Genomic DNA, 12,736 nt, shown 5'->3' on the forward strand with positions numbered 1-12,736 from the left:
TTACAGAACCCGTCGACGGTTGGCCGACGACTCCTGGCGCGCGTTGACGGTGAGGGGCGCGACGCTCTGGGGGTTGTGGAACATGTCCTTAGGATCCCACTTGGACTTGATGGAGCCGAGAGTGGCAAGGTTGGGCCCCCAATACGACTGCTGCGCGCCGGCGCCGAGGCTGGGGTCGACGTAGCCCGGGTAGGTGGTGAGGGTCTGCGGGACTGCGCCCTGGATGGTGTCGATGAGGCCGTTCATGAAGTCCTTGGTCTTGCTGGTGAGGGTCGGGATACCAATCCCGTAGCCCTGGCAGAACATGACCTTGTCGCGGTGCGAGTACGCCGTCGCGTTCATCGGCACGTCGCTAATAGCCCCGCCCGTCGCGTCGAAGATCAGGAACCAGACGAGCGTGCCGCGGTCCTTGTCATCCAGATAATTCATCATCTTGAAAATGCCGTCGCGCGACAGCAATTCGTCGCTTTTGAACGCCAGGCTGCGCGCCGTGAAGGCGCTGCGGATGTCCGACAGGTACAGGGCGGCGTCTTGCGCTTGCTGGGTGAGCACGGCGAGCCAGTCGTCGATAACGACGGAGCGCTTGCCCTTGGGGATCTTGTCCGGGATGCCGGTCGCGTCGAACTCCTCCTCGGTGCCGTAGAAGGTGGCCGTGATGATGAGGCCAAGCTCGTGCATGACGATCTCGGTGCCGAAGCGCCGGTCGAGCTTCGGGTCGCCGATCAGCGTCTGCCATTGCTCGAACACGTCGACCATGTCGGCGTGCTTGCCGAACGTCAGTGAGAAGCTGTACTGCACCACGCTGCCGGGCTCGGGATGCGTCTTCATGACGAACTCGGTGATGACGCCATAGCTTGCGCCGGCGCCCTTCAATGCCTACATCACAAGTGTCAGTCTCGCTGGTGGAAGCACCCTTCCCAGTGGATGGATATACATACGAAGAACAAGTCGGAGTTTTCCTTTTCGCTGGCTCGCTGGATCTTGCCATCTGCCGTCACCACCTCGACCTCCATGACATGGTCAAGGCAAGATCCCCACATGCGCGACGAAGGGCCAAGGCCACCCTGGACGGATGATTAGTCAGTCGTTCTGTTACGCATGAATTCGACTCCGGCTAACTCACAATGGTGGCATGTCCGCCAATGCCCACGCCGGGCACGTGCCGTGAGCCATGGCCCGCTTGCCGTTCTTGTGGAGGCGCTCGGTGACATCACCGAGCTTCGTGCCGCCGCCGATGGTGGCCTGCCAGGTCTTGGTGTCCATTTCGAACTTCTGCATGTTCTTGAGGTCGATGACGAGCGCGCCATCCTTGCCTCCGACGCCTATGTGGTGCTGTTAGTCGAAAAGCTCCTCCTCCCTCGCTAGATGGCGGGCGGGGCCGTGGCGGCGAGCGAGCGCCAGCCAGCCATGATGCTTACCGAAATTGGCATAGGAATGCCCGCCCGACTTGGCTTGCACGGGCACGTTGTTCGAGGCGGCGCACTTGATGAAGCCGGCCACGTCCTCGGCCGTGTCGGGCCGCGTCACGGCGACGGGGGTCACGGGGATGTCGAGGTTGTAGCGGTTGACCCAGGCGAGCTGGTAGAGAGGGTTATCGGGGTAGGCGACGCAGCTGGTGCGGCCGTTGCAGACGGCGTTGAGGCAGTCGCCCAGCGCCGAGCTGTGTCCTTGACCCATGACGGGCGGTGTGTATGTGTTGTGTTGCCGATCAAGCTGCTTTACCAGGTATGCGTTCCCCCAAAGCTGTTGTTTATTTCAATCTTCAAATGATGTCCAATCTCCAAATGGTGTAGGTCGATGTTGTCGGAAGTGGGTTGAACCCAGCAACGAGTGGATAAGAGTTGGGGTGATGAGGTCCTAGGAACGAGCGTTGGCGAGACGAGAGAACAATCACCAAACCTGTGACATGGACGGGAAGGGCGTTTACTTAAGCAACGTCACTTGGTCACACGCGGAGTCAAAGTTATGGGGGTGGGAGGCCACTGAGGCCAGACGGAGGAGAGCGGTTGCATTTAAACAGACTTCGTATCCCGGGTGCACCTGCGCCGTGGGACGGACGGTGAGACGGGCTCAGATCTGCCAATCACCGTCATGGTTGGTGAGTCGGTGGGAAGCCATGGTCCCCCAATACTGCCCCAATCCCCCCTCCCACCCCCTGCCTTGATTTTGGATCATTATCCTGATGTTTACAGTATGACGGGTAAATTGCCGATCGACGTCGGACAGGGTCCAGAAAAGCCAGGTGTGCCTGGGCGGTGCAGGGTCAGTACAGGGTGCCCTGAAGGTGGCATTTACCCCAGTGTTTATTGAAGAGAACAATTGTTGGGCGGGCGTGCTTTGTCGGGTCGGCATTGCAAAAAGATGGCCAGCAGGTTGACGTCGCCACCGGCCTAACTGGCTTGGTTATTCATGCCCACATCCTGTCGCTGGCCAGTCACGGCGCATGGGAGGCGATGCATTGAATTGTTCACCTTGGGTGTGTTGCAGCTGCGGGTGTTCCAGCGGGCGTCCTCTTGCGATACGGCACTGAGAGAGATCCATCATGGGCCATCAGGGCGCCTGGCTGCAAGCATGCATTGCCCTGTTAATCAGCGTCAAACACATGTTTGTCGTCTAATGCGAGCTAGGGGTCCACGATGGCGCTCCACGCTTGGCAGAGCCGGCATTCAAGATTCCCAAATTGAACGACGTAATTGGGAGAGGCAGAGCAAGAAAAAGCACAGAGAGGTTGGAAAGTTGTTGAAGTCGGTAGCGTGGCCGACAGCCAGTCACGGCGCAGGGACAGCAGCCCGTTACATGTTTCTGCAACGCCCGCCCAACGGTCGTGGCGGAAGCTAGGCCAATCATTGTGCGTCGGATTCGCCTCTGGGACCCCCTGTAGCCTTTTGGGGGAGATCCAGTTCGCACGCAACCCACTGTAAAGAACATTCCGCCGTCATTCTCGGGCCGTCTAAGACAAACCCATCAATCAATCTCACTTTTTGTTTTACAGGTAGGATTTGGTAACTGATATAGATCACTTGCGATCCCAGATTAACCTTTGGGAACCCGTCATACTTTCGTCTTGACCACGGCCTGACAATTTCGGACAGAACCCTATATGTCGCGCATGACTCCAAATCCTGAAATTTGATTTACAGGCCCTGACCCCGAGCTTCTGCTCAAGCCAAGCACCGGGCGCTTCCGACCCCTGCCTGTCTGCCAGCCATTGGAAAAAGTCAAGTCTGCACTGACCACAGCCAACAGCAATAGCTCTGTCTCTCTTCATCTTATTACTTGTTCACCGAACACAATTGACCACGTTCCATACCCCGTGGCATTCAGCTAGTGTTCGATTATAGAAAGCCAGCTGCGTGGCCAGGCAAGCAAGGCGTTGATCGAGTGCGAAGCTGATTGATGTCGAGATCGATAGCTTGCTGATCCTGGACTTGTAGTGCGTAGTGTCGTAGGCCCGAGACGTGGCAGTCGTTCGGGCCAGTGCTGAGGCCTCAGCCTGCGCCGTGGTGGTCCCGCTATGATCTCATTCAGCTCGCCAAATACGCCGCTCCGGGGAAACATGTTGCTCTTACTCGCCTGAATTAATGCCTAGAGCGTCCAGCAACCCCGAGTCTACGCCATCAGTGAGTTGTCGGTCGAGGGCGATACGGCGACTTGGGATGCATGCATTTAGATGTTGAAGGTCTTTGTGGCGCTGGTGTGGCGCGATGTTGGTCTGGTACGAAGCGGTGAGGTCAGCCACAGGGTGGTACTGGGTTGTTTGAGTATCCCCCAAACAGCTGCCCATTCCAGAATGCAGTGGTTAACTATGCGCATCTCTTCAGCATTGTAATACGGTCAGGTAACTAAAGCTATAGCTATGCTAATAATGCGCTGCGGCTTACTACCGTCGAGGCGAAATCCCGTACAGCTGCAGATTGAACCACTTCAATGGTGGTCACCTTGGCCTGGAGCACCATGCTGACCCAGTTGCGTAGATCTACAGCCACCAATGAGTCCACCCCTAGGGCCGAAAGGCTCAAGCTCGCGTCCACCTCACCCTCGTCCAAGTTGAAAATGGATGCCACCTTGTTCATGACTGAACCCATCACCAATGACATGGCCTCGGGGTCGTCTCTCGCCAAGCCCGCCAGCGACTGTTTCAGCACTGCGTCCGGGTTGCTTTTCGCGCTCGCATTCCGGCCGCCCGCCACTCCCGCGACGCTGGCCAATTGAAGAGTGGCAAACCGACGATCTTGCTTGATGGCAGCCCCTTCGGCAGCGTGCTGGTAGCTGCTAAGGCCGGTGATCACCTGGCTGGCGTTGTGGTCCGACCGGTGAGGATTGCAGATGGAATCCTCGACGAGACGAATCACCCTGCTGAGGGGGATGACCCGGGAGCCCAGGGTACGCTCCAGGCGCTCACGCATGCCATCGCCCGACGCCGCGACGACGCCCACATCGCCCACGGCGCCGAGGTCGATGGCCACAGCCGGGAGGCCCCGCGCCGCGCGATGCCGCGCAAACGCGTCCTGGAAGGTGTTGCCGGCGGCGTAGTTAGCCTGCGAGGTGTGGCCGAGGACGCCGGTCACGGAGGAGAGCAGGACGAAGAAGCGCAAGTCCGGCAGGTGGCGGTCGAGGTGGAGGGTGGCCGCGACCTTGGGCGCGATGCCTGCCCGCCACTGCGCGTACGTCAGCCGCTCGAGGACCGTGTCGTGGAGCGCCATGGCCGCGTGCACCACGCCGCGGACCGGCGGCGCCTCGGCGGCGCACTCGGCCAGCAGCCGCACCAGCGCGGGCTCCTGCGCCACGTCGCAGTTCCGCACGAGGACCGCGCAGCCCCGCTCGCGGCCCCGGCGCACCAGCGCCTCCGCCTCCGGGTGCGACGCGGCTCGACGCGACACGATCAGGATGTGGCGCGCGCCGCGCTGCATCATCCACTCGGCCAGCGCGAGTCCGATCCCGCCGAGCCCGCCTACGATCATGTACGTGCTGTCCGGCTCGTTGAGCCGCGCCTCGCGCTTCGGCCTGGTCACCACCTGCACTTGGGCATCCGGCGCTGGAATGACCACCGCCTTGCCGGTATGCGAGTGACGTTTTACTACAGGGGGAGCAGATCAGAAGTTAGTGAATGCGGATTCAGTAGTGTGAATCAAGGACGAATATCAGAAGAGACATGAAGGAAAGGAAAAATAGCATTGATACGTACTTCGTCGTGTGGCTGATTCCATCTCATCAATGGGATACGTGACGACCGGATAGACTGCTTGAATATCTTGATCTGACCACAGCTGCATGACAGACCTCCAAGCATGTTGGACTACCTGCCCATTGAAAGTCAAATATTGATTCAGGCTGAAGCCACTGATGGTAATCGACCGCGTTAGGGGCGAGAGTTCAAGCCGGCGCGCCGCTTCCGCATCGGCATTACCGATCTCGACAAAACGGCCAAACCGTGCCATGCATTCCCAGGTCGCCTTGAGCAAGGGACCCTCGAGGGAGTTGATGGCCACGTCGACGCCCCTGCCGCCGGTGCGGGCCATTATCGCATCTGCAAAAGACGTATCCAAGCTGGAAAGGATGTGGTCCACGTCCATGCCGTACCGGGCCGCGATGAGATCGCGTTCCGAGTTGCTGCTGCACGTCGTAAATACCTCGGCCCCGACATGGCGCGCCAGCATTATGGCCGACTGGCCCACTGCGCCGCCACCCGCATGGATGAGGATGCAATCGCCTGCCTGCAGGCGCGCCAGGTGGAATAGGCAAAGATAGGAGGTAAGATACGTCGTGGGTAGAGATGCCGCGTCCTCCCACGACATGCTGTCGGGGGATTTTAGTAACACTTGTCCATGCGGCTTGCGGATGTGTGGAAACTGGCCCAGCAAACAGGCCGCACACGCGGTCGCCAACCTTGAGACCGCTCGCCTCTGCTTCCGGGCCTATACGGACCACGACGCCCGCCGCATCGTGGAAGCTAGGCAGTCCATCATCGGCCGAACTAGGAGCACCGCTAACGTCATGTGGACCCAGTCCCATTGCCTTTGACTCGATCTCGATGACACCAGGGCCGAGCTCCATCTCGCACGCCCTGGGATCGTCCGTGAAATAGCCTTCGGCGGATTTGCCTCCCGTCTGGGCAGGCTCCCCACACCAAGGGGCGGCCAGGCTGCCAGAGGGACTGCATTTCTGGCGTCGGGTCCGGGGGGCTCCTCGCTCGACGCCAGGTCCCGCTCGAGATCGGCGTAGACGCGTGGGATGTGCAGCGTGTCGTCATGCACCGCGAACTCGTACTCGACGTCCTGGGGGCCACGTGGGCATCAAAGCACCGTTTGAGGACGCGCGCGATCCAACCCACCGTTGTCGGCGACCAGGGGCTTTCGTCGCCGACGGGGGCGTCGAAGTCGAGGGTCACGTAGCGCTTCGCTGCGTCCTCCTGCCTGGCGGTGCGCAGCAGACCGGCCGACTGGGCATAGAGGGGCTTTTGGGAAGTCGTGGCGCCGCTGCGGCTCAGCCATAGGACACCCTGGGATTGCAGCAGCAGACACTTCAACTGGTCGAAAGCGGCCTCGTCCATGGTCTCGAGGAAGGGTCGTACGAGCTCGGCTGTGAACACGTACACGACGTCGGACCGGATCTCCATCTCATCCAAACACTCCACGATGGCAAGCGCTCCCGCCTGGGCGGTGATAGCTGTTTTCATCTCGTCCAGCCAACACTCTTCAGGCTGACAACCCCGAGCGTAAACGATGGAAATTGTACTTGGGTATGCGGTCAGTGTTGTTAGATTTGGCACTGCGGTTGTGAGGATGACACTGGTAGTTCTGTACAGCTCTTCCTCACAGTCGCCTAACTCCAAATCCGTCCCCGAGAATCCTGTATTCCTCAGAGCTTTGTCCCAAAAGCCTGGAGGGACTACGGGATCGGTATCATGTATACTCCGCATCCAACTAGGCAGTCCGCCGAAGACCACATGGGTATCCAGACGGGCACGGGTAGTCTCTACCATGACCAGCTTCCCGCCGGGCTTGAGGAGCATCCGTAGGTTCTTGAGCCTCTCCGACAGATCTGGCTGGCAAATAGACATGTTTGTGACAACAAGCAAGTCGTAGCTACCACGGATGAAGCCTTGCAGCATCGGATCGCTGCCGATGTCAAGCGTCTTGAACTCCACAAGGCCATCCCAAGGCGCGCAGTCCCGCTTCACCGACTCGAAAGACTCGTCCGAGACGTCGGTGAAGACGTAGTGCCCCAACAAGGTCCCGGCCGACGCTTCGGGAGCGCGCGCCGCGAAGGCCTCGAGGACAGGCGCGGCGGCAACCCCCATGCGGCCGCCAACCTCCAGCACGCGCGCCCCGGGGCGGCCGACGGCGTACTGGGCGACGAGGCGGCGCAGCTGGGCGTAGCTGCGCTCCTGCAGGCGCGGCAGGGCCGCGTGGTACCGGCCGAGGAGGCCGCCGCCGTCGGCGTCCAGCAGCTCCCGCACCGCCACCTCGCCGCGCACGACGCGGGCCAGCTGCCGGCCCACCAAGACCACCAGCCGCCCGGCCGCGCTCTCGGCCGCGACGTCGTCGGCGAGGCGCTGCTTCAGGCCGGTGCTCGACTTGGCCCAGAGGCGACTGCCGGGCCCGAGCTCGCCCGATTTTCCCCTGGCCAGCACGGACTGCATCCATGCGTACAGCCTCTGACAGTGCTCGGGCCAACCGGAGCTGTTTATAGGGGCGCCAGATAGCTCCTTGACTGCGTCTGCGATCAAGTTGAAAGAGACACGGTCCAGTCTTCTTTCAAAATCCATGTCCTCGTCTTCCAGGTGGATCTGCAGAGACTTTTCGAATGCGGCGGGTACTTCATGCGTGATATCGACTTCCCAACGGGTTTGGGAGCATAAGAAGGAGCTCTCCTCTCCGGATGTCTGATCGTCGGCGCCCAGGGGGACCGCTTGGCAGAACAGGCCGTCCAGCTTCAATTCCGCGGCCGACCCGCTGTCGCCCTCGCCGTTCACCGCGACCTCTGTGATCAAGGCGCCCCGCCGGTCGGCGCGGACCAAAGTGGCGAACGTGGTCAGAAGATCCCCAGGGCGGCGCTGCAGGCCGCGCGGCACGTACAGCTGGCGAATCGACCGGGGCACCACCATGGACCGCCGCTTGGTGACGTCAGGGATGGCCGGGTACGCGGCCTGGACGATAGAGTCTAGCGTTGTGGGATGCAGCACGTAGTCCGGGCCTTCATGGCTCGCCGCGGCACCGACTTTCAGCTTGGTTAGGGACCGGGTCGCGGTTGCGCGGCTGCTGATGAGGTTCTGGAAAGCCGGGCCGTGGAAGAGGTGCACGGCACGCATTCCCGCGAAGACGGCGTCGGGCTGCACGTCTTGCACAACGCCCTGGTTCTCGAAAAGGATGCCGCATCGGCCTTTTCGTCCAATACGGGTGCTTGAATGGCATCCCCTGAGTCCTTCCCGGCCGTCTCGGCCGTGACGCTGCCCTTGCAGTGCTGGGTCCAGACATCGTCTGTGTCGGAGACGGACCACACCTCGAAGTCGTATCCGCCCTCGTGGCCCAGGTTACGGTCGCTGCAAGGATGGAGAACGAGCTGCGTCTCGATCCCCATCGTGGTTTCTGGGATGACCAGCGCGCTGGATATATCCACATTGCGTAAAGTATAGCCGGTGATGGTCTCCTCTGTGGCATCGGCCAAGAGACGCGCCGCCTCGATGGCCATGGCGACAAACCCAGCGCCCGGCAATACCGTGTCTTTGCCCAGCTTGTGATCCGTCAACCACTCGATGTCGCTGGTCCGGAGGAAATTCCGCCAGGTCGGGGTCTGTGGATTCGAGCCCACGACAGGGCTACCGAGCAGTTCATGAGGCCGGAAGCGCTTGTAGTGGTGCTCGCGATTCACTCGTGAATTGAGCCAGTGAGTAGTCGCATGGTTCCAGGCGTAGCTTGGCAGTCCGTTGAGATAGGAACCATGCTCGTGATGATTTACTGCGGCCAGCGACACGGGATACCCGTGGGACAGCAGTGCACATGCCGCGTCCTGTACAGTATGGATGGCGTTGGTATGCCTCCGGAGACATGATACATACGGCAAACGCCGCTCTCTGAGAATCTGGCGGATTGGGCCAGACAGGGTTCCATGGGCCCCTATCTCCACAATGAAGTCGACATTCGCATCCTGGCCTGTCGGGCGCACCGACCCGTCCGAAGTGATCTCGCTGAAACACATCTTCTCAAAGGCCTGAGCGAACAATACGGGGCTCACCAGGTTTCTGACGAAGTGCTCAGCCCTCAAGACCTTCGGGGAGGTGACGATGTCTCCAGTCACGGGGGATGCGAAAATCGCTCCGCTCCAACCCTTTGAAGGTGCCAGGATTTCCCTCAGTCCCTCCGTGTAGTCCTTGGCCATCGCATTCATATGATGCGAATGGTAAGCCAGAGGCACGGTCAACTTGCGCGCGAAGATGCCGTCCCGCTTTAGGCGCGCCGCCACTTCGTCGATCGCCGGCATGTCGCCGGACAGGGTGGTGCTCTCGGGGCTGTTGTGGCATGCGACGACGACGGTACCTCCCGTCGTGTCCGTTATATAATCTGCTACCGCCTCCGCGCCTATGCCGGCGGCCAGCATACCGCCTTCGACGGCAGCGTGCTCGTGATGCTTCTGCGCCAGTTCACCACGCAGGTACACCACGCCAAGGGCTTCCTGGAAGGTGAGAGCCCCTACGGCATAAGCCGCGGCTATCTCACCACTCGAGTGGCTCGTCACGGCTGTGGGCGTAATTCCCCAAGCTGCGAGTAGATCTACCAGGCACAACTGAACAGCCACAGAAATGGGTTGGCTCAGGCAGATCTCGTGAACTCGGGTAGTTTCCTCATCGCGAAGAAGCTCCTCTGAGAACAACTGGACGTCAGCTCGTGGAAGACTCAATGCGTCACATGACAGATCTTTAGAACACAAGGTCATTGTGATTTTGGTAGAACGCACCTTGAAGCGACCAGCTGGCGCCGTAGTCCTTCAAAATCTGCTCGGCGGCGCACAAAGACCGGCGGAAAACTGGGTAGCCGTCGATTAGCTCACGCGCCATGGCATGCCATTGTGCTCCCTGGCCGTTGAAAACGAATCCGAGTCGTGGGGTCTTCGTGGCTCTGGAGGGTTTGCGATCAGGTTCGGCCAACCGGTCTGCTAGCTCTGCCACGTTGTTGGCACGAAGAGCTATCGTCCAGTGGAATCTGGATCTACGCTCGGCTAGGGTGTACGCGAGGTCGGTCGGCGACGGCCCGGTTCCGAGCTCTGTGCTTTTGCGAATATGTTCAGCTAGGTTCCTGCCCATCTGCTGTACTGCCGTGGAGTCTTTAGCGCTGAGAATGTAGACCAGGGAGTGATCCTTTCCAGGAGCAATGGTGGTGCCATTAGTCGATGGGCCTGCTCTACTCGACATGCCATTAGTGACCCCAACATTCAAACTTCCAGTCATTTCAACGTTGGTGCCGGGATGACATATATCTTTAGTGATATCATTGGATATGATCGCAGTTGTTCCATTGGCGGAGAGGGTGGTGGCCCCGTTTGTTCTGCCGTTGGCTACGCCGTTGGTAATCTTATCGGGGCTGGTGTTGAGCTCGCGGCGACTCAAACCGTTCGCCATACCGTTGAGACTCTTAGGAAGGACATGACTCAACCCCGGTGGCGCCTCCAGTATTATATGGGCGTTCGTGCCACCGTAGCCGAAGTTGTTGATCGAAGCCCGCCGCAGCTTACCGGCGGGCCAAGGCGTGAGAGCCGAAGGAACCTGCACTACATGTCAGTCTGCGCGATAGAGTCTCAGGTTGTGGCTTCTCTTACCTGTAGCCGCCAATCTTTCAGGGGAATTTTCGGGTTAGGCGTCTCGTAGTTCGCGTTTGGCGGGATCAGCCCTTGCTGTAACACGAAAACGGTCTTGATGATAGCGGCTAACCCACTGACTGCTTCTGTGTGGCCAATATTGGGCTTAACTGAGCCCACTAGCACCGGGTCATCAACGGAGCGGTCTTTGCCGAAAGTGAGGGCCAAGGCCTCGGCCTCTATCGGGTCGCCTGTTGGTGTGCCGGTCATATGGGCCTCGATGTAACCCGTGTCGGCGGGGTCGAGGCCGGCACGACGATAGACATCTTGAATGAGTTTGACTTGAGCCTGCATCGAAGGGGATGTGATTGTGGGCGTCCTGCCGTCTTGATTTACCCCCGTCTCCCTTAAGACAGCGTGGACGTTGTCGCCATCCCGCAATGCTGCTGCGAGGGGCTTCAGAACCAGCGAGGCTACTGCTTCCCCACGGCCATAACCTTCGGCGCGCTCGTCCCACGCGAAGCACTTTCCAGTAGGACCGACGAACCTTCGGGAAGTTAGTCTGTGAGTAAGCTGTGCGATAAAGGGCGGCAGAGAATGATACATACCCACTGATGCCTAGGATGTTGAAAGTATCGGGGGAAAGATCTGCAGCCGCAGAGCCTACTATGGAAACATCGGATTCGCCAGACCGGAGAGACTGGCATGCCTGGTGTACTGCAACCATGCCGGTGGAGCAGCCCACGTCGATCGTCATACTAGCCCCTTGGAAATCGAAAAAGTGAGATATCCGGTTTGAGAACATTGCAATACCATTGCCTGTCTGGAAAGACGCAGGCAGCGTCTCAAGGTCGCGTTTTGTCATATCGTTATAGTCGCTAAAAAAGCTGCCCGCAAACACTGATGTGTTCGAGCCCGCCAACTTCTGGATGGGTACTCCGGCTGTAATTGAATAGTCAGCTAAAGAGCACCCATGAACTACAGGCAAACACCTTATCTAGACTCACCGTCTTCCACGCTTTCATATACAGATTCGAGCAGCATGCGGATCTGGGGATCCATGGACTGCATGTTCGATTAGCTCCGGCCACACCATGTGTATCATGAGCTTACATACGTTTGCCACGTCCGTGGTGTAGTTGAAGAACGCCGAGTCGAACAGGGCTACGTCCTTTAGGAAATGTCCGCCTTTGACGAAATGCTACCAGACGTCTCAGGTCAACCTCGGAGCCGATCACCTCGCGCGTTCAATGGACTACTTACCCGCCCCGTCTTTCCTTTCCGCTTATCGTACAAGCTCTCTGCGTCGAAGCGATCTCGGGGAATCGGCGTCCAGGCGTCGCTACCAGCCTTACAAAGATCCCATAACTTGGAGGCAGTTGTTGCTTCACCTCCAAACTTGCCGCTCATGCCGATTATGGCGATCGGAATCGCTCTACCGGCGCTGCGGCTTCCTGCGCCAATGGGAATTCCATTCTCGCTGTCGATATTGTTGTGGACGGAGTCCACTCTTTCTACGGGGGCCATCGGGGGCTCAGGCGAGTCTGCTGTAACTCCTTTCGGACCTATGGTAGACAGCAGTGAAGACTTGGACAGGATGGAAAACGAGAAGAGCCTTTGCTGATCACATTGCGTTTTCTTTGCATAATTTCAATCACCAACAAGCCGTGCAAGATGGCCTCGGGAGTCGCGAGAGCCTCGCACACCCCTGAGATAGCCCAGATTACTGTTGAAGGATGCAATACTTGGCGTTGAGCGCCGTTCAAGGCCATACTCGGCAATAATAGCTATTTCACTCGGCGTACCAGGGACGAGGCCCTGAGTATGCGCCACCAAACACCGGGTAACTCCTCCTGTGTGATTACGTGTTGGGCAACCCCTGCCTGGGTGTGTGATTACGTGTTGGGTAATCCCTGCTTGTGTATCTGATTACGTTTTGGGCAAT

General features: G+C 59.2%; 2 protein-coding genes across 2 annotated transcripts; both read right to left on the bottom strand.

The window, feature by feature from the left end:
* PG998_000089 (uncharacterized protein) lies at positions 1-1,677 on the bottom strand (the record flags this gene model as incomplete). Its single annotated transcript, XM_066866907.1, has 4 exons — positions 1-876; positions 939-1,064; positions 1,141-1,322; positions 1,419-1,677. 4 exons carry the CDS (start codon positions 1,675-1,677, stop codon positions 1-3), a joined length of 1,443 nt encoding a protein of 480 aa, XP_066735322.1.
* A 1,888-nt stretch (positions 1,678-3,565) lies between these two features.
* PG998_000090 (uncharacterized protein) lies at positions 3,566-12,318 on the bottom strand (the record flags this gene model as incomplete). The annotated part of the gene is made up of 13 exons (XM_066866908.1): positions 3,566-3,712; positions 3,882-5,077; positions 5,186-5,796; positions 5,864-6,054; positions 6,126-6,275; positions 6,332-8,359; positions 8,398-9,860; positions 9,955-10,759; positions 10,813-11,338; positions 11,400-11,733; positions 11,799-11,856; positions 11,909-11,992; positions 12,055-12,318. The coding sequence occupies 13 exons, from the start codon at positions 12,316-12,318 to the stop codon at positions 3,566-3,568; spliced, it is 7,857 nt and encodes a 2,618-aa protein (XP_066735323.1).
* Positions 12,319-12,736: the final 418 nt, after the last annotated feature.

The sequence above is a fragment of the Apiospora kogelbergensis genome, assembly GCF_038363985.1.
Source record: "Apiospora kogelbergensis strain CBS 113332 chromosome Unknown utg000001l_segment0_segment0, whole genome shotgun sequence".
NCBI classification, from domain to species: domain Eukaryota; kingdom Fungi; phylum Ascomycota; class Sordariomycetes; order Amphisphaeriales; family Apiosporaceae; genus Apiospora; species Apiospora kogelbergensis.